At 45.1% G+C, this 25,802-nt stretch overlaps 1 protein-coding gene across 3 annotated transcripts in view; it reads left to right on the top strand.

Annotated features, from left to right (window-relative positions):
- NFIC (nuclear factor I C) overlaps positions 1-25,802 on the top strand; it is a 170,184-nt gene that overhangs the window by 97,789 nt on the left and 46,593 nt on the right. For 2 of the 3 annotated variants that reach the window (XM_073543941.1, XM_073543934.1), the window contains exons 7-9: positions 2,216-2,344; positions 19,884-20,068; positions 20,354-20,507. In XM_073543941.1, the coding sequence (XP_073400042.1) occupies positions 2,216-2,344; positions 19,884-20,068; positions 20,354-20,507 (468 nt within the window). The remainder of the gene's footprint in view (positions 1-2,215; positions 2,345-19,883; positions 20,069-20,353; positions 20,508-25,802) is intronic. The other variant, XM_073543951.1, reaches the window with a different exon arrangement.

Here is a 25,802-nt window from a genome sequence, read left to right as displayed (position 1 = left end):
TTATTTTAAATATTATATTAGTCAATTAACATCTATGAATCATTCATTTGAACCTTTTGTCTCTTGCTCAAAAAATTGGGAAAAAGAGGTTGTCCACTACTTTTACATAGAATGGGTCATCAATGTCTGATCACCCGAGGTCCAACACCCAATGCCCCTGCTGAACAGCTGTTATCGGTATCAGCGGCCGCCGCCGTCATCTGGTGGTGCTTTCTTGCTGATCTGGCTGTCTACTCGTAGTGGCTGCTGCAGGGTAGTCCATGTCAGCCTCCTATTCATATCAATAGGGAGCGGATGTGTAGTACCCTGCCTCGGCCACTACAAGTAGACAGCCAGCTCCGCAAGTAAGTACTTCCAGCCACTGGCGGCCGCCATTGAGACCGATAACAGCTGATCAGCTGGGGTGCCAGGTGTCGGACCCTGGCCGATCAGACTTTGATGACCTATCCTAAGGCTATGTACCCACATATGCAGAAAAAAATGGACTCCTTCCCAGGAAAAACACGCTTTTTTTGCTCAATTTTTGCGCATTTTTTGCGTGTTCTTTAAGCGTTTTACAGGAGCATCCTCCTGCTCATAGACTATAGTTAGAAATGCGGATTTTTCTGCAAAATTAATGAACATGCTGCGTTTTTTACCGCAATGCTTTTTTTTCGCGGTAAAAAAGCGCATCATGTGCACAAAAATTGCGGAATTCATTAAAAAGAATTGGATGCTTCTTGTTTGCGTTTTTGAAGTGTTTTTTTCCGGGAAAAACGCGAAAAAAACGCTTAGGTGGGTACACAGCCTAAGGATAGGTCATCAGTGTAAAAGTTATCTCCTTGTAAAAATTCTTGTGCTCCACTTTATTTTGCAGCTTTTTTTCTGTTTTCCACTGAGTCACTCCATTGCACAGATATTAACTTTTATTGATTTTAAAGTGCACTATATGACTTCTTTGTTTATGATGCAACTGGGTGTTTCTACATAGTCCTTTTTGGGGATGTATGCTTTCTACCCTCCCTGACAGACTATGCCAATCACAGTTCAGCAGCTGACCTAGGAGTCTATCACTCTCGGATGCCGCCGAGCTGTAATTGTTAGTATTGGGAGGGAGGACTGAAAGCCTCTCGGAGAAGACTCTGAAAAAACACCCAGTTGCATCAAAACCAGGGATTTCACATACTGTGCTCCAAAAGTCTTACATTTGAATATCTCTGCAATGGAGTGACTCAGTGGAAAACAGAAAAAAGCTGCAAAATCAGGGCAGCAGAGTGACTTTTACAAGATATTTGATTCTTTTGAACAAGTGACAGGTCCTATTTCCCTATTATGGGAAATAGTTTTTTATATCACACTAGCCAAAGGATGATTGGCACCACATATTACGGAGAAATGTATCACTGGTATAAAACTTACTACCAGGTACTTATAACCAAACAGTACTGGGGAAAGGTAAACTAGAGGGTTTACTAGATAACATTTTTGTCATAAGCTAATATATTACTTATAATTCTTATCCAGTACCAGTATGTCCTGTACTATCAGAAGAGGATACATGACAGACATTAACCACTAGTGAGAAGGGTGGTAGGAGGCGGAAGGAGTACCCTCCTCATAAAATCTTAGCTGTAGTCTTTATTAGGTTCTGTACTGTTCGTGAAATGGTACAATATTTTTTATGCTTGTGTTAATGGTAAAGCTGACTTGTCCCCTTAATATCCTGTCCTACTTCTCATTGATAAAATTATTTTGGCACATGTTCACAAATAACCTTTTTTCCTTAGCTGTGAATATTATATTGATTTTTATCATATAATAGTCTTGCTCAATTGCCATCCTATCCATCAACAGAATGCAGGCTGTAGTTTACAGCAGCCTGAATTCTCCATGTTAAGCAGTTGTTGTTTTTTATTCTTTTTACATTTTCAATTTTGGTATGGTTTATAATAGGGAGGTGACTCTCTTTTTATTCAGCTATGTAATTATATTTTTTTCATGTTTTTAATTTTTACTTTGAACAGGGCCATCTTGACTTTGTTCTCCACCTTTTTCTCTTCATGTACTTAGTTATATGGTCACCATTATCCCTAACGTAAATGTAAGCTCCAGTTAGATGCACCTTATTAATGAGGGAATGTAGTCAACCATGCCTAGCCTTAGCTAATAACTTTTATTAATTGTGGCAAAATGTTTAAATGTACCTAATAACCTGTTTTGTATTGTAATTGGCTAGGAATGTCTCCCACTGTGAAGAAGTCAGAATTGGACAAATCACCATTTCACAGCCCATCTCCTCAAGATACATCCCCAAGAATCAGTGGCTTCACACAGCATCACAGGCCGGTCATAGCTGTGCACAGTGGTGAGTGCCCACAAGTGAGAGCATAGCTCTCTAGTCCACACTTAAATATATATATACAGTCAGTATAGTGTTGGTACCCTTGAGATTGATGCAGAAAATGAAGTATTTCTCCCAGAAAATTATTGCAATCACACGTTTTTTATATACATGTTTATTTCCTTTGTGTGTATTGTAATAACACAAAAAGAAAAACAGAGGAAAAAAAGGTAAACTGGACATAATTTCACATAAAGCCAAAAAAATGGGGAAGATAAAAATGTTGATGCCTTTCCAAAAATTTGGGTAAACAACTTTTTTCCAAGAATATGAGCCTTGTTCAAAGTTACCTGTGGCAATTAACAGGTGGGGGTAATATGAACGTCACACCTGAAACCAGATAAAAAGGGAAGAAGTTGACCCTATTTTTGCATTGTGTGTCTATGTGTGCCACACTAAGCATGAATATCAGAAAGAGAAGACAAATGTCTGAAGGCTCGAGAACCAAATTTCTTGAAAAATATCAACTATCTCAAGGTGACAAGTCCATCTCCAGAGATCTTGATGTTCCTTTATTCACTGTGCGCAGCATAATCAAGAAGTTTACAACCCATGTAACCCAGTGACATGGGTTGTAAACTTCTTGATTATGTTGTGCACCATGGACAAAGGAACATCAAGATCTATAGAGATGGACTTGTCACCTTGAGATAGTTGATATTTTTCCCTTGACGTGGATGGCAGAGAAAAATTGCTGAAAGGTTGCAACGCAGGATATTCTGGATGGTGGATAAGCAACTGCAATCAAGATCCAAAGAAATTCAAGCTGTCCAGCAGGCTCAGGGTATTTACCGAAAACGGAATGAGGCCTACAAAGAAAAGAACATAGTACTTACAGTCAAATATGGTGGAGGTTCAAAATTGTTTTGGGGCTGTTTTGCTGCCTTTGGCACTGGGTGCCTTGACTGTGTGCAAGGCATCATAAAATCAAAAGATTACCAAAGTATTTTGGGTCGCAATACACCGTGTGCAGAATTATTAGGCAAGTTGTATTTGAGAGGATTCTTTTTATTATTGAATAAAAACTATGTTCTCAATCAACCCAAAAGACTCATAGATATCAAAGCTTAATATTTTTGGAAGTTGGTGTGGGTTTTTTTTAGATTTGGCTATCTTAGGAGGATATCTGTTTGTGCAGGTAACTATTACAGTGCAGAATTATTAGGCAACTTAATAAAAACCAAATATATACCCATCTCACTTGTTTATTTTCACCAGGTAAACCAATAGAGCAACACAAAATTTATAAATAAACATTTCTGACATTCAAAAACAAAACAAAAAAAATCAGTGACTAATATAGCCACCTTTCTTTACGATGACACTCAAAAGCCTTCCATCCATAGATTCTGTCTGTTGCTTGATCTGTTTACGATCAACATTGCGTGCCGCAGCCACCACAGCCTCCCAGACACTGTTCGGAGAGGTGTAATGTTTTCACTCCCTGTAGCTCTCATATTTTATGAGGGACCACAGGTTCTCTGTAACGAATGGAAGCGGAGGCGGAGATGGTGAAGTTCACATTCGTTTTTATTTTTTAAGTGGAACCACGGTCCGGGGGGCTCCGAAGGGGGCGTGACTAGTGAGCCCCGGGCACCCGTAGTAAAGCCCCCTCAGGCAGGACCAGAATGGAATACCTGGAGGACACAGGTGCTACCTCCAGTTAGACCCGAACACGTGGCAGCTGTCCCAGCGGGACCAAAAAGTATAACAAAAGTTACAGCAGAGTCCGTAATGCGCTGGGTCCTGGATCCAGTTAGTAGGTAAGGAGTCGGTTCCAGTGACCTTCACACAGTCCTTGGACTCGGATGGCTGTAGGCGGAACGGGATGGCTTAGGCCCAGATAGTTGCTGATATAACCAGGTAACACAGGATACAGATATGCTGTAGAAACAGAGCATTAGACAATGCACAGAGACTGCAGATGCAGCGCAGACAGGTTAGGATGAGAACCGGATGTAGCAATGAAAGATACTCGTTGCTCCAGCGCTCTCCCTATGGAGGAGAGGCCAGAAATAGCAGCCAGTGAGCTGCCATTGGTTAATTGTATTTTTTGAATAATGCGCACCGCCCCTTTAAGAAGGCAAGAGAGCTGGCGGGTGTGCCCTAATAGTCTTAGCTACAGATCTCCTCACAGGGCGCCAGGAGGAGGAGGCAGGAGGGAGGACAGAACGCTGAGCAGCAGCAAGAGATCCAGAGGGGGCCGGCTGCTGCCTATGTGAGGCTCGAGGTGAGTGCCCAGAACGGAGAGCAGCGGCAGGCCTGAACGCAGCGCCAGGACGGAGGCCAGGTGTAACAGCGGCAGACCTGGACGCAGCGCCAGGACGGGGACCGGGTGTAACAGTATCCCCCTTGTTACAGAACCACTCAGCACCCAGAATATGTTGTGCAGTTATATGTATATATAATAGGTTCCATGTGAGATGCATGTCCCTAATGTATCAGCAGTGTCCGCCATCCCCCTACCTTTGTAATTCCCACAGTAAACATACGCAGGCTCCGGCCACCTGCTGCTTTTGTAATGCATGTCTGGCCTGACGCTTGTCTATTGGCCGGCCCTCTGTATCTGTGTGATATATTCTGTGTCCTGTGAGTAAAGTGTTGTCAGACTGGAAATACATGGAGAAGCAGTGATCTTTTATATGCGCCCATGCACTCAGAGGAATTCCAGCCAGCGTCCTTCATTCAGACTCCAGCCAACGCAGAGCGGACCTCCGAAAACACGGGGTGGTACTGAAAGAGGTACCCCAGCTTGGAAGACCCCGTTACACTGGTGGCAGCCAGCGGGATTTGATACCCCTTCTACAGGATGAAAAAAAAAAAAAACAGGGGAAGAGTCTTGAGGAGATCATTTGCATATTCCCAGTGCCTTCTGGGATAAGTGAAGAGTCTCCGCGAGCTCAACGATCACTGGGTTTTGGCGGTTGCAGCTGAAAAGAGGAAATCGGAAAACCAGGGGAAGAGTCTTGAGGAGATCATTTGCATATTCCCAGTGCCTTCTGGGATAAGTGAAGAGTCTCCGCGAGCTCAACGATCACTGGGTTTTGGCGGTTGCAGCTGAAAAGAGGAAATCGGAAAACCAGGGGAAGAGTCTTGAGGAGATCATTTGCATATTCCCAGTGCCTTCTGGGATAAGTGAAGAGTCTCCGCGAGCTCAACGATCACTGGGTTTTGGCGGTTGCAGCTGAAAAGAGGAAATCGGAAAACCAGGGGAAGAGTCTTGAGGAGATCATTTGCATATTCCCAGTGCCTTCTGGGATAAGTGAAGAGTCTCCGCGAGCTCAACGATCACTGGGTTTTGGCGGTTGCAGCTGAAAAGAGGAAATCGGAAAACCAGGGGAAGAGTCTTGAGGAGATCATTTGCATATTCCCAGTGCCTTCTGGGATAAGTGAAGAGTCTCCGCGAGCTCAACGATCACTGGGTTTTGGCGGTTGCAGCTGAAAAGAGGAAATCGGAAATTTGGCTCATCTTTCATCGTTTTTAAGAAATCTCAAGATGGAAGAGGCCAGGAGCCATTTGGTGAGCTGCATTTCTTGCTACATGTTCACAGATTTACCAGTGGAAAAGCCAAACTTCACATGCCACAAATGCAAGCTTGTGTCCCTGTTGGAGGAAAAGTTGCAAAATCTCGAAGAGAGGTTAGCTACGTTGAAGATCATTAAGGAAGGTGAAGAGTTCTTGGACAGAGCAGAATTATCTCTTCATGTTACAGAAAGAGAAGAAATTCGAAGTACACCTGAAGAAACAGAGGAATGGAGACATGTGACCCAGAGAAGCAGGAGGATCAGGAGGCAGTCAGCACCCATACTGCTCAGAAACCAGTACCAGGCTCTCACGCAGGAAAACGATGAAGAAATACATCAGGATAAGACTTTGCCAACAAACAGCAACCTTGTACGCCTTCAGAGTCCTCCTGGATGGAGAAAGAAAAATGTTGTGAAGAAGAAACGGAGAGTGGTGGTCATGGGGGATTCCCTGTTGAGAGGAACAGAGGCCGCTATCTGCAGACCGGATATAACTACAAGAGAAATGTGCTGTCTTCCAGGTGCAAAAATTAAAGATGTGTCTGACAGGATATCAGGACTCTTCAGACCTACAGATGACTACCCATTCCTGCTACTACATGTGGGGACAAATGACACCGCAAGAAACGACCTGGAAACCATCTGCAGAGACTTTGAAGACTTAGGCAAGAAAGTGAAAGAACTGGGAGCGCAGGTGGTCTTCTCTTCCATCCTCCCAGTGGATGGCCATGGAACAAGGAGGTGGAATAAGATTCTGCAGGTGAACAACTGGCTACGTCGATGGTGCCGTCAGCAACGATTTGGATTTCTGGATCACGGAGTGAACTACTTATACGATGGACTACTTGCTAGAGATGGGGTGCACCTTACAAAGACTGGAAAGCATGTATTTGGAAGTCGCCTTGCTACACTTGTAAGGAGAGCTTTAAACTAGAACAACATGGGAAGGGAAGCAAAAGACCAGAAAAAGCCATACACCTGACAAATGCTATTGAGAACTCTGCTATTAGAAGTGGAAAGGAAGAACAAAGACAAAAGAATCTAATTAATAAAAATATTGGAGAAAGAGAAACCAATCACAAACTAAAATGTTTCTATACTAATGCACAAAGCATGGGCAACAAACAAGGAGAATTGGAACTACTAACACAGGAACAGAAATATGATGTAATTGGAATCACTGAAACTTGGTGGGACAATACACATGATTGGAATACAAGGCTAGAAGGATACAACTTATTTGCAAGAAACAGACTTGATAAACGAGGAGGAGGTGTCGCATTGTATGTTCGAAACGCGTATATCTGCACAGAGATTGAAGCTTCAGAGACTGGGAGTTCTGTGGAAACTGTTTGGGTAAGAATACAAGGACAGAACAATGGAAAGGACACCATTGTAGGCATTTACTACAGGCCGCCTGTGCAAGCCGAATATATAGATGAACTCTTTATGCATCAGATGGCCAAGTTCTCCAAAAAATATGACATAGTTGTCATGGGAGATTTCAACTATCCAGACATTTGTTGGGAATCTCTCTCAGGCAAAACTAACAGGTCAAGGAAATTCTTATCCTCTCTTGCTGACAACTTTATCTTCCAAAAGGTAAGGGAGAAGACAAGGGGAACTGCTACCTTGGATCTAATCCTTATAAACAGGGAGGAAATGGTTGAGGAGGTAAAAGTGGCTGGGACCCTAGGAGGTAGCGACCATGCTATTTTAGAATTTTGGATTACTAGAGGTGGAAGACCTGTGAAGACTCAGACGTCAAGGTTAGATTTCAGAAAGGCAGATTTTAAGGGATTCAGAAAGAGAATTGGAGGGATCCAATGGCTGGATATCCTTAAAGACAAAAATGTCCAGGAAGGATGGGAAATCTTGAAAAATGAAATTCTCAAAGCACAGTTGTTAACAATTCCGAAAAGAGGGAAGAATAGGAAGCATTTAAGGAAACCAGGATGGATGAACACAGAACTTAAGCACATGCTAAAAAGGAAGAAAAAAATGTTTATAAAATGGAAAGAGGGAGGCATATCTAAAGAAGAATATAATGCTGTCTGCAGAACCTGCAGGGCACAAATCAGATTAGCTAAAGCTGAAAATGAACTGAGGCTTGCAAGAGATGTCAAAAGCAATAATAAAGGATTTTGGGGATATGTCAAAAGTAAAAGAAAAGTCAAAGATGCTATAGGATTTTTACAGGATGAAAATGATGAAATGGTAAGACAGGATGTTGAGAAGGCTGAACTTTTAAATTCCTATTTTGCATCTGTTTTCTCTCAGAAAGGAAATGCAACATCAACTGTTATTCACTGTCCTATTAAGGGAATAGAAGAATCCAGGATATCTATAAACAGAAAGATAGTGAGGAAACACTTAGCTAACCTAAATGAATTCAAGTCTCCAGGTCCAGATGAATTACACCCCAGAGTACTGAAGGAGATAGCAGAAGAAATTTTTGAACCCCTCTCCATAATCTTTGAAAATTCTTGGAGAACAGGAGAAGTGCCAGAAGACTGGAGAAGAGCAAATGTTGTTCCTATCTTCAAAAAGGGGAAGAAGGTGGACCCAGGCAACTATAGGCCGGTGAGTCTGACTTCTATACCAGGAAAGATCTTTGAACAAATTATTAAACAACATGTATGTCAATACCTGGATAAGAATGAAGTGATTAAACAGAGTCAGCATGGGTTTCTAACTAATAAGTCATGTCAGACTAACTTAATTTCCTTCTATGACGGTATCACTGATTGGGTGGATCAAGGAAATGCTGTAGATATAGTATATCTTGACTTCAGCAAAGCATTTGACAAAGTCTCTCATACAATCCTTATTGAAAAAATGACTAAGTATGGAATGGACAAGGCAACTGTTAGGTGGATTCATAACTGGCTTAGTGATCGGACCCAAAGAGTGGTCGTAAATGGCTGCACATCCAGTTGGAAGAATGTCTCAAGTGGGGTACCACAGGGCTCTGTCCTGGGCCCTGTATTGTTCAACATCTTTATCAACGATTTAGATGAAGGAATTGAGGGTAAACTGATTAAATTTGCTGATGACACAAAGCTAGGAGGGATAGCTAATACTAGAGAAGAGAGAGAGAGGATTCAAAAAGATTTAAATAAACTGGAGAAGTGGGCAGCAACTAACAGAATGGTTTTTAACAGGGAGAAATGCAAAGTACTACATCTGGGCAATAAAAATGAAAAAAGCATATATAGAATGGGAGGAATAGGGCTAAGTGACAGCACATGTGAAAAAGACTTGGGTATACTAATAGATCACAGACTGAATATGAGTCAACAGTGTGATGCAGCAGCAAAAAAGGCAAATGCAATTCTAGGATGTATTAACAGAAGCATACAGTCTAGATCACGTGAAGTCATTATTTCCCTCTACTCCTCTTTGGTCAGACCTCATCTGGAATATTGTGTCCAGTTTTGGGCACCACATTTTAAAAAAGACATCAACAAACTGGAGCAAGTTCAGAAAAGAGCGACCAGAATGGTGACCGGTCTGCAAACCCTGTCTTATGAGGAAAGGTTGCAGGATTTGGGAATGTTTAGTTTGCAAAAGAGAAGACTGAGAGGAGACTTAATAGCTGTCTACAAATATCTAAAGGGCTGTCACATTGTAGAAGGATCAACTTTATTCTCATTTGCACAAGGAAAGACTAGAAGCAATGGGATGAAACTGAATGGGAAGAGACACAGATTAGATATTAGAAAAAACTTTTTGACAGTTAGAGTGATCAATGAGTGGAACAGGCTGCCACGAGAAGTGGTGAGTTCTCCTTCAATGGAAGTCTTCAAACAGAGGCTGGACAGACATCTGACTGGGATGATTTAGCGAATCCTGCTTTGAGCAGGGGGTTGGACCAGATGGCCCAGGAGGTCCCTTCCAACTCTACGATTCTATGATTCTATGATTCTATGATTCTATGAATGAATGGAAAATAATTACCAGAAGTTAAAGTGGACTACATTAAAAGACCTGGTGGAAGCCCGAGGGTTGATCGCCAGCAACAAAACAAAAGCGGATTTGATATCAGCCATCATGGAACACGACAGTGCAGCGCCCCCCAATGTGAATGTGGAGGAGACCGAATTCCAGAGGGAGGTAAAGAACAGACTGGCGTTCTATGGCCCAAACCCTGCAGTAGAGATCATACGAGAGGTGATGGCTGATGTGCGTACTGATCTGAAGGAAAAGATGGCCGAGCGGACCAGCATAGAGCTAGCCAAGATGGAGATGGCAGAGCGGACCAAAGTGGAGCTGGCCAAGATGGAGATGGCAGAGCGGAGAGAGGAGAGTCAGCGAGCAGGGAGAACTCTGGCCTTTGACCAGGTACCTTCAACAGTAAGCCACAAAAAGATCCAGTACAATGCCTTCCGACAGTTGGGGGAGGCAGAGGAAGACATTGATGGCTTTCTGCAGGACTTTGAGCGGCAGTGTGCTCTTCATCAAGTAAACCCGGAGGAACGGGTTCAGGTACTGGCCAGCAAGCTGACAGGCTGGGCAGCGGACGCCTATCCCACGGTACCTGATGAGGACTGTATGGACTATGAGCGGATCAAAGAAGTGATCTTGACCCGGTATGCGCTGACACCAGAGGCCTACCGCCAAAAGTTCCGCGGACTTATAAAACGCGTAACCGATACCCACGCTGAATGGGCCTGTAAATTACGGCGGTCACTGCTACAGTGGGTACAAGGGAGCCAAGCAACCACTAAGGAGGACGTCCTCCAGCTCTTCCTGTTAGAACGATTCTTTAAGGGACTAAACCCCGTGACACAGGAATGGCTTCAGGACAGGCGGCCAACGACTCTTGAGGAAGCCGCTCGTCTGGCCGATGAACATCATGATGCCAGGAGGCCGCAGTTGTCCGGATCAAAGGTGGTCACTAGGGGCCCGCTCATGAACCTGGAGGGCCCCAAACCACCGAAGATTGTAGGGGGACCAGCTAGAAACCCGGCCTACAACAGTCCCCCTGGGGCGCGATGCCACACCTGTCGTCAGCTGGGCCACCCGCAAAGATAATGCCCCAACCGGACTAAGCATACCCTGTGGCCAAAGGCGGGAACAGCTACCTTCAGCCGGGCTGCTGTACACTGCTACCAAGGTGAAGCTGACCCGGCATTGGGGGCTACGATTAACCAAGGGGTGGAAGAGATGGAGGAAGTGCTGCACGAAGTAGACCCCGTGCAGGCAGGTCAGGAAGATAATCAACAACAGCATCGACAAGTCGTGTGGGTTAATGGGAAACGTATGCAGGGACTAACAGATTCCGGGGCAACTTTGACCCTTGTGAAGCCTCATCTCATCCGGGACCAAGAGAAGACGGACCGGACAGTGGCAGTCCGTGTAGCGGGGGAGGCATACATCGACTACCCACTGCCAGGATTCACCTGAACTGTGGAGTCGGGGATGGCCTTGTTGATGTCGGCATGATGGAGGATTTGCCTGCAGACGTCTTGCTGGGAAATGACTTGGGGGCCCATGTTGTCTGCATTCTCGGTGGCCCCTCTGGCTGAGACATATCCTGTGACCACCCGGAGACAAGCTCGAGCTGCGGAGGCGGAATCACACTCAGAGGCCCAGGTAAGACATTCCAGCCCTACACGTATTCCCATAGCCAGACACATTTCTTGGGCCACCCCAGATGAATTTAAGAGGGAGTTACTTGAGGATCCTTCATTAGAGGGATATCGTGGGAAGGCACAGGAGGGGAGAGGGTACTGGAAGGGGAACAGTTTGTATGGAAGCAGGGACTCCTCTACCGGATCACAGAGCAGCACCACACAGGGACGAGCCCCACTATAAAACAACAGCTGGTAGTTCCCAAGAAGTATAGGCAGGAGTTACTGCGAAACTCTCATGATATACCCTTGGCCGGGCACTTCAGCGTCAGTCGCACCAGGTACACTTGGGCGAAGACCTAGGCCCCCGGGAGAGACAGCAGGTGGAGGCGTTGTTGAGGCTGCGACAGAGGATGTTTTCAGAGAGGCCGGGGTACACTCGCCTGGCACAACACAAGGTTGAGACCCAGGATCTGACCCCCTGCGACAAAACCCCTTCCGCGTCCCTGAGTCTGTACGAGAGGGGATGTGACAAGAGATTCAAGAGATGCTGCGTTTAGGGGTCATTGAAGCGTCAGATAGTCCCTGGGCATCCCCCGTAGTGTTAGTGCACAAGAAGGATGGGACTACACGGTTTTGTGTAGACTATCTTAAGCTCAATGAGAAAACAGTGACGGATGCATATCCCATGCCGCGTGTGGATGAGTTGTTAGACCGGCTGGTGGGGGCAAAGTATTTGACCACCATCGATCTATGCAAAGGCTACTGGCAGATTCCCCTTAGTCCTGACGCTATTCCCAAGCCGGCATTTGTCACCCCGTTCGGCTTATTCCAGTTTCGAGTTATGCCATTCGGGATGAAGAATGCCCCGGCGACCTTCCAAAGGCTGGCTGACCGGCTTCCTGATGGTCTCAAGGACTATGCTTGTGCCTACCTGGACGACATCGCCATCTACAGTGCAACATGGGAAGAGCATCTTAATCACCTAGAGACAGTATTGGACAGGATCCACCAGGCCGGAATCACCCTGAACCCAAACAAGTGTCACGTGGGCAAAGCAGAGGTTCAGTATTTAGGGCATTGGGTGGGAAGTGGGAAACAGCGACCAGAACCAGCCAAGATTGAGGCCATAGCCAAATGGCCCATCCCACGCATTAAAACCCAGGTCATGGCGTTTCTAGGGACAGCGGAGTATTACAGGAAATTCGTTCCCAATTACAGCAGCGTAGCCAAGCCCCTCACTGATCTGACCCGTAAGAACCAACCCCGCCAGGTAACCTGGACCTCAGAGTGTGAGGAAGCCTTCCGCCAACTAAAGGACGCCCTCACCAATACCCCTGTATTGGCCGCACCCAATCCAACTAAACGTTTCCTGGTTCACACAGACGCTTCTATGTTTGGATTGGGGGCAGTACTGAGCCAAGGCGGGCCGGACGGCCAAGAACACCCGGTAGCTTACCTGAGTCGGAAACTACTGCCCCGTGAAGTAAGCTATGCGGCCATCGAGAAGGAGTGCCAGGCGGTAGTATGGGCACTCAAGAGGTTGCAACCATATTTGTATGGACGACAGTTTTCCCTCCTAACGGACCATAATCCCCTAGTCTGGCTTAATCGGGTCTCCGGAGACAACGCCAGATTGCTGCAGTGGAGTTTAGCCCTACAACCTCTGGACTTCACCATCCACTACAGACCCGGCAAACAAACCAGTAACGCCGATGGACTAAGTCAACAAACGGAACTTGAACCAACCCCATAAACTTCGGTCATCCCCAAACCGATCTGTTGAGGATCAGACTGTGTATGCCGATCGCGACGTTGAAAAGGGGAGCCGTGTTACAGAACCACTCAGCACCCAGAATATGTTGTGCAGTTATATGTATATATAATAGGTTCCATGTGAGATGCATGTCCCTAATGTATCAGCAGTATCCGCCATCCCCCTACCTTTGTAATTCCCACAGTAAACATACGCAGGCTCCGGCCACCTGCTGCTTTTGTAATGCATGTCTGGCCTGATGCTTGTCTATTGGCTGGCCCTCTGTATCTGTGTGATATATTCTGTGTCCTTTGAGTAAAGTGTTGTCAGACTGGAAATACATGGAGAAGCAGTGATCTTTTATATGCGCCCATGCACTCAGAGGAATTCCAGCCAGCGTCCTTCATTCAGACTCCATCCAACGCAGAGCAGACCTCCGAAAACACGGGGTGGTACTGAAAGAGGTACCCCAGCTTGGAAGACCCCGTTACACCCCTCTTTACACCCCCTCTTCAAGCCTGCGTAGAACCATTTAAGGAGGAGAGGAGCCTGAATGTTCTCCCTAGGCTCCCAAGATCTCTCCTCAGGACCAAAACCCTTCCAGTCCACCAGGTAGTAGGTCTTACCCCTTACTTTTTTTACGGCCAGGATATGTTTTACCTCAAAAACATCATCCTCCAAGACAGGATCAGTAGTGGTACCCGGATCCTTAAAGAAGGGACTCAAAACTACTGGTTTGAGGAGAGAAACATGAAAGGAGTTAGGCACAAGTAGAGAGGCGGGCAACTTCAGTTTGTACGAGACTGGAATGATCTATCTCAAGATCTCAAACGGTCCGATTAACCGGGGGCCCAGTTTGTAGGATGGCATCTTTAACCGGATGTACTTAGAAGAGAGCCATACCTTGTCTCCGGGGCGAAAGATAGGTGCATCCAAACGTCTCTTGTCCGCATGCCTTTTCATACGCTGGGAGGCTTTCTCCAGAGCAGTTTTGGTATCCCTCCAGACCTTAGAGAAATCTTCGGAGAAGGTATCGACAACTGGAACGCCAGATGATCCGGAGATGGGAAGAGGTACTCCGGGTTGCAATCCGAAGACAATCTGAAAGGGAGACTTTCCAGAAGATTCACTTACTTGATTGTTGTAAGAAAATTCGGCCCAGGACTGTAAGTCTACCCAGTCGTCATGATGGGCGTTAGCAAAGTGATGCAGGAATCCAGCCAGGATTTGATTTGTCCTCTCCACTTGTCCTTTGGACTGGGGATGGTACGCTGAGGAAAAATCCAGTTCATTTCTTACCAGTTTACAAACTGCTCTCCAGAATCTTGAGGTGAACTGGACTCCTCTGTCGGACACGATGTGGAGAGGGAAGCCATGGTGACGGAAGATGTGCCAAATGAACAGGTCCGCCAACTCAGGGAGCAGTTGGAAAACCGGCTAGTGGAACGAAGTGAGCCATTTTAGAGAAGCGATCCACCACTACCCACACCACAGAACAGCCAGATGAGATTGGGAGATCTGTGATGAAGTCCATCGCGATATGTTGCCAGGGAGCAAACGGAATTGGAAGAGGCTGAAGCCTACCTGCGGGTAGATGCTTGGCCGTCTTGTTACGAGCACAGGAAGGACAGGCTGTGACGTACTTCAGAATGTCTTTAGCCATGGCAGGCCACCAGTAGTACCGGGAGATGAGTTGCAGAGTCTTTCCCTGGCTGGCGTGCCCAGCCAACTTGCACGAGTGACCCCACCGAAGAACACGAGTACACTCAGAAGCTGACACGAAAGTCTTCCCGGGAGGCAGCCGGGCAACATCAGTAGAAGCGACCGTGACTAACCTTGAGGGTTCAGTGATGTGCTGCGGTTCTTCTTCTTGATCGGGAGGTAGAAAGGCTCTGGAAAGTGCATCTACTTTGACATTTTTGTCAGCTGGGCAAAAATGAAGAACAAAGTTAAAACGAGCAAAAAACAAAGCCCAGCGGACTTGACGAGGATTCAGCCTTTGTGCAGTTTGGAGGTAAGCAAGGTTCTTGTGATCGGTGTATATGACTACCTGATGAAGAGCTCCTTCTAGAAGATGCCTCCACTCCTGCAGAGCCAATTTGATATTCAAGTCTCCAGGTCCAGATGAATTACACCCCAGAGTACTGAAGGAGATAGCAGAAGAAATTTTTGAACCCCTCTCTATAATCTTTGAAAATTCTTGGAGAACAGGAGAAGTGCCAGAAGACTGGAGAAGAGCAAATGTTGTTCCTATCTTCAAAAAGGGGAAGAAGGTGGACCCAGGTAACTATAGGCCGGTGAGTCTGACTTCTATACCAGGAAAGATCTTTGAACAAATTATTAAACAACATGTATGTCAATACCTGGATAAGAATGAAGTGATTAAACAGAGTCAGCATGGGTTTGTAACTAATAAGTCATGTCAGACTAACTTAATTTCCTTCTATGATGGTATCACTGATTGGGTGGATCAAGGAAATGCTGTAGATATAGTATATCTTGACTTCAGCAAAGCATTTGACAAAGTCTCTCATACAATCCTTATTGAAAAAATGATTAAGTATGGAATGGACAAGGCAACTGTTAGGTGGATTCATAACTGGCTTAGTGATCGGACCCAAAGAGTGGTCGTAAATGGCTGCACATCCAGTTGGAAGAATGTCTCAAGTGGGGTACCACAGGGCTCTGTCCTGGGCCCTGTATTGTTCAACATCTTTATCAACGATTTAGATGAAGGAATTGAGGGTAAACTGATTAAATTTGCTGATGACACAAAGCTAGGAGGGATAGCTAATACTAGAGAAGAGAGAGAGAGGATTCAAAAAGATTTAAATAAACTGGAGAAGTGGGCAGCAACAAACAGAATGGTTTTTAACAGGGAGAAATGCAAAGTACTACATCTGGGCAATAAAAATGGAAAAAGCATATATAGAATGGGAGGAATAGGGCTAAGTGACAGCACATGTGAAAAAGACTTGGGTATACTAATAGATCACAGACTGAATATGAGTCAACAGTGTGATGCAGCAGCAAAAAAGGCAAATGCAATTCTAGGATGTATTAACAGAAGCATACAGTCTAGATCACGTGAAGTCATTATTTCCCTCTACTCCTCTTTGGTCAGACCTCATCTGGAATATTGTGTCCAGTTTTGGGCACCACATTTTAAAAAAGACATCAACAAAGTGGAGCAAGTTCAGAAAAGAGCGACCAGAATGGTGACCGGTCTGCAAACCCTGTCTTATGAGGAAAGGTTGCAGGATTTGGGAATATTTAGTTTGCAAAAGAGAAGACTGAGAGGAGACTTAATAGCTGTCTACAAATATCTAAAGGGCTGTCACATTGTAGAAGGATCAACTTTATTCTCATTTGCACAAGGAAAGACTAGAAGCAATGGGATGAAACTGAATGGGAGGAGACACAGATTAGATATTAGAAAAAACTTTTTGACAGTTAGAGTGATCAATGAGTGGAACAGGCTGCCACGAGAAGTGGTGAGTTCTCCTTCAATGGAAGTCTTCAAACAGAGGCTGGACAGACATCTGACTGGGATGATTTAGCGAATCCTGCTTTGAGCAGGGGGTTGGACCAGATGGCCCAGGAGGTCCCTTCCAACTCTACGATTCTATGATTCTATGATTCTATGATAGCCAACAATTCCCGATCCCCAACAGAATAATTCCTCTCTGCTGAAGAACAAACCTTGGAAAAAAAACCACAGGAATGCATTTGCCCGGAGGACGATTTCTGGGTTAGTACAGCTCCCGCACCTACTGAAGAGGCATCGACTTCAAGAAAAAATTGTTCATTGGAGTTAGGACGATGAAGAACAGGTGCAACTGCAAAGGCCTTTTTGAGAGAAACAAAGGCCTCCTCAGCCTCAGGAGGCCAATCCTTCGGATTTGTACCTTTCCGGGTTAGAGCTGAGATGGGCGCCACTCGGGTGGAGAAGTTAGGAATGAATTGCCTGTAGTAGTTGGTGAAGCCCAGGAATTGCTGTATGGCCTTCAACCCAGATGGACGAGGCCACTTGAGTACAGCCGATAACTTCTCCGGATCCATTTTTAATCCTGTGGAGGAAACAATGTAACCGAGGAAAGGCAAAGAAGATTGTTCAAAGAGGCGCTTTTCAAACTTGGCGTACAGTCTGTTCTCCCTGAGCCTCTGTAACACCAGGCGCTTTTGTCTGCGATGCGAGACCAAGTCAGTAGAAAAAAATCAGACTGTCGTCTAGGTAGACAAAAACACAGGTGTAAAGCAGGTCCCTGAAAATGTCATTGACAAACTCTTGGAAAACACGGGTGCATTGCTTAGACCAAACGGCATTACCAGGTACTCGTAGTGGCCATCACGGGTGTTGAAGGCTGTTTTCCATTCGTCTCCATCTCTGATTCGGATCAAATTGTAAGCACCTCTGAGATCCAGCTTGGTGAAGATCCTGACCCCTCGGAGACGGTCAAACAGTTCTGAAATTACAGGCAAAGGGTACCTGCTTTTTTACCGTGATCTGGTTCAACCCTCGGTAGTCGATACAGGGCCGCAGGGATCCGTCCTTTTTCTTCACGAAGAAGAAGCCTGCTCCTGCCGGTGACGATGATTTTCGGATAAACCCTCTGGCCAAGTTCTCCTGGATGTAGTCCGACATAGCCTGAGTCTCTGCCTGGGAAAGAGGGTAAACTCCCCCACGGGGAGGAGATGTTCCAGGAAGAAGGTCTATTGGACAGTCATACGACCTGTGGGGGGGGGGGGGGGGGAGTTTTTCAGCCTCCTTTTTCCCGAAGACATCCGAAAAGGACCAGTAAGCGGATGGTAATCCAGGCAGGGTAGCAGGTTGGACTGGGGGTGAAGCTGGTTCAATCTCGGTTAAACAATGGTCCGAGCTGGAATCTCCCCAACGTAGAATTTCGCCTGTTCTTCAATTAAGGACTGGTTCATGTTTCTGAAACCTAGGCAAACCTAGAAGCAAGGGGTGAGACAAACCAGGGTACACATAAAAACAGATTCTTTCAGAATGCATAAGACCTACCCGGAGTTGCACTGGCTCAGTCTTGAACTGGACGGGTTCGGTCAGAGGCTGGCCATCGACAGCGGTTACTCGCAACGGGTTGGGAAGAGCCTGAACTGGTAAGTGGTAGCGATCCACAAGTGTCTGCTGGATAAAGCTTCCGGCGGCTCTGGAGTCCAACAGGCATGTCCCACAAGTTCATCTTTGATGATACCAGCCCATACCAGTACCCCACCTCCACCTTGCTGGCGTCTGAGTCGGAGTGGAGCTCTCTGCCCTTTACTGATCCAGCCTTGGGCCCATCCATCTGGCCAATCAAGAGTCGCTCTCATTTCATCAGTCCATAAAACCTTAGAAAAATCAGTCTTAAGATATTTCCTGGCCCAGTCTTGACGTTTTATCTTATGTTTCTTGTTGAAAGGTTGTCGTTTTTCAGCCTTCCTTACCTTGGCCATGTCCCTGAGTATGGCACACCTTGAGCTTTTTGATACTCCAGTAATGTTGCAGCTCTGAAATATGGCAAAACTGGTGGCAAATGGCATCTTGGCAGCTTCACGCTTGATTTTCCTCAATTCATGGGCAGTTATTTTGAGCCTTTTTTTATCAACACACTTCTTGCGACCCTGTTGGATATTTGCCATGAAGCGCTTGATTGTTCGGTGATCACGCTTCAAAAGTTTGGCAATTTCAAGACTGCTGCATCCCTCTGCAAGACATCTCACAATTTTTGACTTTTCAGAGTCCGTCAAATCTTTCTTCGGACCCATTTTGATAAAGGAAAGGAAGTTGCCTAATAATTAAGCACACCTTATATAGGGTGTTGATGTCATTAGACCACACCCCTCCTCATTACAGAGATGCAGATCACCTGATTTACATAATTGGCAGTTGGCTTTCAAGCCTATACAGCTTGGAGTAGGACAACATGTATAAAAAGGATGATGTGATCAAAATACTCATTTGCCTAATAATTCGGCACCCAGTGTAAAGTGCCCAGTGGAGAAAGCTTGGTTTGCCTCTTAGGTCATGGGTCTTTCGGCAGGACAGTGACCTCAAATATACTTCAAGAAGTACCCAGAAATGGATGGAAACAAAGTGCTGGAGAGTTCAGAAGAGGCCACCAATGAGTCCGGATCTAAATCCCATTGATTACCCGGGGAGAGATCTTAAAATTGCTGTAGGGAGAAGGCACCCTTCAAATATCAGAGACTTTGAGCAGTTTACAAAAGAAGAGTGGTCCAAAATTCCAGATGAGAGGTGTAAGAAGCTTGTTGATGGTTATAGGAAGCAATTGAATGCAGTTGTTTATTTGAAAGGGTGTGCAACAAAATATTTAAGTTGAGGGTGCAAACAATTTTGTCCGGCCCATTTTTGAGTGTTTGTATGAAATTATGTCCAATTTGTCTTTTTTTTCTCTGTTTTTTTGTGTTGTTCCAATAAACAAAACGTGCAATTGCAATAATTTTCTATGAAAAATACTTAATTTTCTGGAACATTTCAAGGGTGCCAACACTTTCAGTCATGACTGTATGTATAGGGTTGCTCTTCTTTATATGTTTTTTATTTTTTACGAATTGAATATTTATTCCTTTCTCTTTTTTCCCCCCACTCTTTACTGTTCCAATATCTTGCAATCCTTAGGCCTTGCCCGAAGTCCCCATGCCTCCACTACGTTACACTTCCCACCTTCCTCCCTCCTTCCTCAGGGGGCTTCCACTTACTTTCCACACACGGCCATTCGCTACCCTCCTCACCTAAACCCTCAGGATCCCTTGAAAGACTTGGTGTCTCTTGCCTGTGACCCGTCCAGTCAACAACCAGGCCCGGTAAGCATCTGAGAGTTTATGATCAAACAGCCCGGGGGGAGTTGGATATAGATAATATATACTGATATATGTAAGAGTGGGATAGTGGGGTTTGCATATTAACGGTTTTTGTATTCCATGTGATAAGCATTTTGGAGATCAATTTTAGATAAATCTAGTAGGTTAGCATTTGCTAACTGTCTTCTATTGTGGGTGGATAGTTTACAATATCCCATGCAATATAATGTACTGTGGGGTCATACTAGAATGTTACCACATTTCCTCTCCAACCACTTGCTCTCTAAGCTGAATGGGAGTGGCCAGGTGAAGGTTTCGAGTCACTATATCTCCACGCAGATGTTGGCCCCGCCTCCTCCAGGGATGCCCCGCCTCTCATTGTCCTCCGATACCAAATCAACCACGGCATCTGACGGGGGTAACTCCTCACCCACTTCTCCATGTGAGTACTTGTTGGAACATTCAGGTATTTACAAAAGCTATAATGTAATAGATAATAAAGTGAACCATGTCTTGAATAGTCACTGATATTTACAAACCCAAGTACTATAGTTCTGGCAAAGAATTTAGCTAGGAAAGCATATATGTCCATATTATTACTGCAATGTCATTATCTGTGGTTTGTGACTGCCTTGTGGTTTGCTTATTTTTATGATATAAAGCTAGTTTCACACTTGCGCCTTTTTGCACAGCGTTTCAAGCGCACATGAATCGCATGCAAAAAACGTTTACAAACGCTTGTAAACACTGCGTTTTTTCGTAGCATCATCGTGCGCATTACGACAAAAAACGCTGCATTTGTATGCGTTTTTATGCGTTTTTTCATGCGTTTGCATTTTTTATGCGCATGGTGTCACAATCACAGGAGGAAAATTCTTGAAAAATTCTTGCAACAGACTCCACCAATGGGACAGCAGTGGGCTTGTGTTATGGAAATTCTTTATATAGACCCAGTTTACAGCTGAATTCTTCACATTTCCTTGGATTTTCTCTTGACAACATGGATCTGCGCTGGAAGAGTTTTCACTTCAATTTGGATCTGGACATCAGAATGGCTCAGGTTTATGCAGTTGCTTGCCATCAACAAAGGGAGAGAGAGAGACAGCGAAGACGGCAGCGGCGGCGTTTGTGGATACATCCGATTATTGAACTCCGGGAGAGCCGTGGAGCGTACCACACCCTCTACAGCGAGCTCTAGGCAAACCCGGATAAATTTACTGACTACACACAGATGTCCCAACAAACCTTCAGGTATTTGCTTGGTCGTGTCCAAGATGCCATACGGAGACGGGACACACAGCTCCGTCGTGCGATTCCTCCCGAGGAACGGCTCCTGGTCACATTGCGGTACGTAGTATTGCAAAAACAATGCCTGCATAATTTTCTTTGTTCTCACATGGACTATTCCAAAGTTGGCAGAATTATTGTTGTGCCATGTAGTTAACCAAACAAAGGCTGCATTTTTTTTTTATGCCATGTAGTAAAGAAAAGGCTGCATATATATTTGTATGCCTTTGTTTTTTTCTTGTGTTATGTATTTATTGTGGTTCTAAACAATCCATAAACACAAATATTAATTATTTTTGGTTCTCGGTTTCACAGATTCCTGGCTACTGGCGAGAGCCTCTCTTCACTGCACTTCCAGTACCATATTGGAATATCAACCTTGTCTGGAATAGTTGCGGACACCTGCCGGGCTTTGTGGGATGTTCTCTGTCCCGAATTTATGCCCCTCCCCACTGTGGAAAAGTGGTTTGAAATTGCTGAAAGATTTTGGACAGTTTGCAATTTCCCTAACTATTTGGGTGCCGTTGTTGTGAAACACATCCGTATTATAAAACCAAAAAGAACAGGCTCTGAGTACTATAACTATAAAAAGTACTTTTCTACAGTACTCATGGCCATTTCTGATGCAGACTGTATGTTTATTGCAGTGGACATTGGGGCATTTGACCGTGGGAATGACTCCCAGGCTTTTAAGAACTCTGACATGGGCCGGAGGTTGTATGGCAACCAGTTCAATTTCCCCAGGCCACGGCCTCTTCCCGACACCGAAGGTCCGCCTCAGCCCTTTTTTATGGTTGGGGATGAGGCATTCCAGATGTGCCAAAATCTGCTCAAGCCCTACTCCAGCCGGGACTTGGACCACACCAAAAGAATTTTTAATTACAGGCTGACCAGGGCCAGAAGAACTGTTGAGTGTGCCTTTGGTATACTTGTCTCCAGATGGCGCATTCTCAGCACAGCCATTAATCTGAAACTGGAAACAGTGGATGAGGTGGTGAAGGCCTGTGTGGTTCTACATAATTTTGTGATGGTTAGAGAGCACCCGAACTTTAAACTCAATGATGCAGCTCCTAGCCCATTGCCTGAATTTACTCAGCACCCTCTCAGGTCATCCATTGAAGTTGGCCAAATGAGGGACCAATTTGCGGCCTACTTCAACTCAGATGTTGGATGGGTGGAATGGCAAGATCAAATGGTGTAAGCCAAGTTTTCTTTTGTGTGTATGTTAATAAAAAACCTGTGTTGATACCTGTACCGAGTGCACTCTGTCTTCTTACACTTCAATACAATAATCAACTGGCCCGGTGTACCAGTGAATTAATGATGCTGTGTCAATTTGCTGCGACGGTGGAGATAATACAAATATTTTTTTGTGTCACCTGGCATGATGTTAACAATAGTGATTTGGGACTGCAGTAGCATCCCTCACTGTGACTATAAATATTATTTGTTGTATCATCACTGTGGCTTCAGTTTGAACGCAGACAGTAGACATAGTAAAGTTTATACAACTAATACAGTACCCAGGCCTGGTGTCATGCTGAAGTGAGGAACCCAAAAGTAACGAATCCAGACTTCAGAAGGTTATCCCACATGGGCAGGAGAATACACATAAGAGGTAAACTGCAGCATCGCTACAGTCTGATAGAAATATATGCAGACTGAAGCGACGCTGCAGGTAAAAAACTCATGTGTATTCACCTGGCCAGGTGTGATAGTTATGATACAAGGGTAGGGTATTGTACATATGGCGTGTATTTTCCCCATCATCTCCTCAGTTTCTCAACACACACTGAATAGAGGATGTGGTTAATTACAAGGTATATCTAGAATCACCTTGCCTTGTATCACAAAAAGTTAAATGATGTTGGTAAAAACACACCATAGTCAATTAACTTTTGATGATACCTGGCAAGGTAACAATAGATACACCTTTGCACTCAACAACATCCTCTATTCAGTATGTGTAATATTAGCTGACTCGAGACTGGTGTGGAAAATACAAGTCATATAGATTTGTGTTTTTGACTACACATATCTCCAAGAATGACACAAGAAACATGTGGCAGTAATGGAGCTATGTGGTGACAAAAACGCTAAGTTTACGGCACAGTGTGTGTACGGCGCAGTGTGTGTAGGCGGCAAAAGACACATTAATGAAACAGTTTTTTGTGAAAGCAGAATTGCACATTTATTTTAAAAAAAAACATATATTTTGAAGGACGTTTGGGGGAAGAGTGGGATACTTTGGTGGTGTGGAGAGACGAGGAGCGGCTGGAAGTTGAGGAAGGGGTTCTAGGTGAAGGGGCGACTAAAGTAGTGGGGAAAGGGAGATCAGGGATGAAAACTGAGGCAGGTTGAGAAACATTAGAAGGAGAGGGGGGACTGACAAAGTCTTTTGTTTTTTGGTCTTCTTTGGGGCAGGAGTCACCTGCCTGGACCGACTACCACCGTGTGACTGCCTTACATTGCTTCCCCGCCTGGAGATGGTGGACCGTGTCCCTGATGAGAAAAAGAGGGAATGTGGGTCACCCCTCTGCTGCTCGGTGGTGGCGGTGGCGGTGCTCCTTGAAGGAGAATATGTGGTGTCGGTGCTCTTAGAAGGAGAAGTGTTCTCGGTGCTTCTTGTTGGAGAAATGGTGGCGGTGCTCCTATGAGGATAAGTTGTGGTGGTGCTCCTAGTAGTGGAAGCGGTGTTCCATGTGGGTAAAACCGCGTTCCATGAGTGAAAAACCGTTTTCCACTCTGTCGGACAGCAACTGGAGGCTGGCATGAAAGGCCTCACTCAAGTGCATGAACTCGGGCAAGACAGGCCTGTCCGAGGCCCTCTGCCGCTGGCGGGTAGTGCCCGCATAACCAGTGACAGAGACCTTGGACAGGGGAACACCTGATGGACCAGCTTCCTGGTCACCAACTGTCCGTGTTGCTGACCTGCAAGTTGCTTCCTGGCTGTCGAATGGCTGGAACAGGTCCGAGGTCGATCGATGAAGGACTGCTCCAGGGACAGGTTGCAGGGTGCTGCTCCAGGTGCTGTGGAAAAATTAAAACATTACTATCATGCATTTACTAGAAGCATCAGCTGTGGAATAGAAAAGCACAGGTTATTAAAAAAAAGTATAATAAAAAATATAAAATACGTCTAGTGGCAAGGACCGGTCTCCGGAAAGCCAACTCGCGATGATAGCGGTACTTTGTTCTGGTCCTTGCTGCTGAACCACTGCGAACCTGTCCCTCAGCACGAACATCAGTGTTGAAGCGGTCCTTCATTGAGCGCCAACGTGTGCGGACTTTGTTCACTGTAGAAAAAACAAAGAAAAAACGTTATACAATGCACTGATGGCAATATCTGTATCATCTCACACACCTGAGTGAACATGGCAAACATTCAATGCTGCATCACAAAAGAATTCAGTACACAATGCAGTCACTGTTGATCCTGACATCACAGGTGTGTTTACTGCAAGAATATATCTTGCAAGAAACACAAGTATCAACAGCATCAAGAGTAAAAGCATGATCAGTACAGCATTACAATACACAATGCATTCTTTATTGATCCTGAGGACACTGGTGTGTTTACTGCAAGAATATATCTTGCAAGAAATACACCAGTATCAACAGCATCAAGAGTGAAAGCATGATCAATGCAGCATTACAATACACAATGCAGTCACTGTTGATCCTGAGGTCACAGGTGTGTTTGATGCAAGAATATATCTGGCAACAAACACACCAGTACCTTCAGGAGCAAGAGTGAAAACAGAATCAATACAGCAGTCCAATACAGAAAGCAGTCACTGTTGATCCAGAGAGCACTGGTGTGTTTGATGCAAGAATATATCTTGCAACAAACACACCAGTACCTTCAGGAGCAAGAGTGAAAATAGAATCAATACAGCAGTCCACTACACAAAGCAGTCACTGTTGATCCAGAGGACACTGGTGTGTTTATTGCAAGAATATATCTTGCAACAAACACACAAGTACCTTCAGGAGCAAGAATGACACCAGAATCAATACAGCAGTCCAATACACAAAGCAGTCACTGTTGATCCAGAGAGCACTGGTGTGTTTGAAGCAAGAATATATCTTGCAAGAAACACACCAGTATCAACAGCATCAAGAGTGAAAACATGATCAATACAGCATTACAATCTACAATGCAGTCACTATTGTTCCTGAGGACACTGTTATGTTCCCTGATAGAATATATCTATCAGGAAACACAAAGTATCCTCAGGAACAAGAGTCATTGCGGCATCAAACAGCAGGGAAATGCTTACTAAGCGCCTTTTTGAAGCTGCAGAGGCGCTGTCCCAGCCCTCCATCAACTATGCGGCTACTTCATTCCAGGGCTGCCAGGTCACCACAATGTCTTTGTACTGCTGGTCACAACTGTCCCACAGTGGGACACGTTCCTGGACAAGGCGTATCAGGTGCTCGTTGTCGA

Source organism: Dendrobates tinctorius, unplaced genomic scaffold (assembly GCF_039654945.1).
Source record: "Dendrobates tinctorius isolate UK_male_01 unplaced genomic scaffold, ASM3965494v1 ptg000011l, whole genome shotgun sequence".
NCBI classification, from domain to species: domain Eukaryota; kingdom Metazoa; phylum Chordata; class Amphibia; order Anura; family Dendrobatidae; genus Dendrobates; species Dendrobates tinctorius.
The sequence above is the reverse complement of the archived record's forward strand: the minus strand, read 5'-3'. Positions and strand labels throughout refer to the sequence as shown.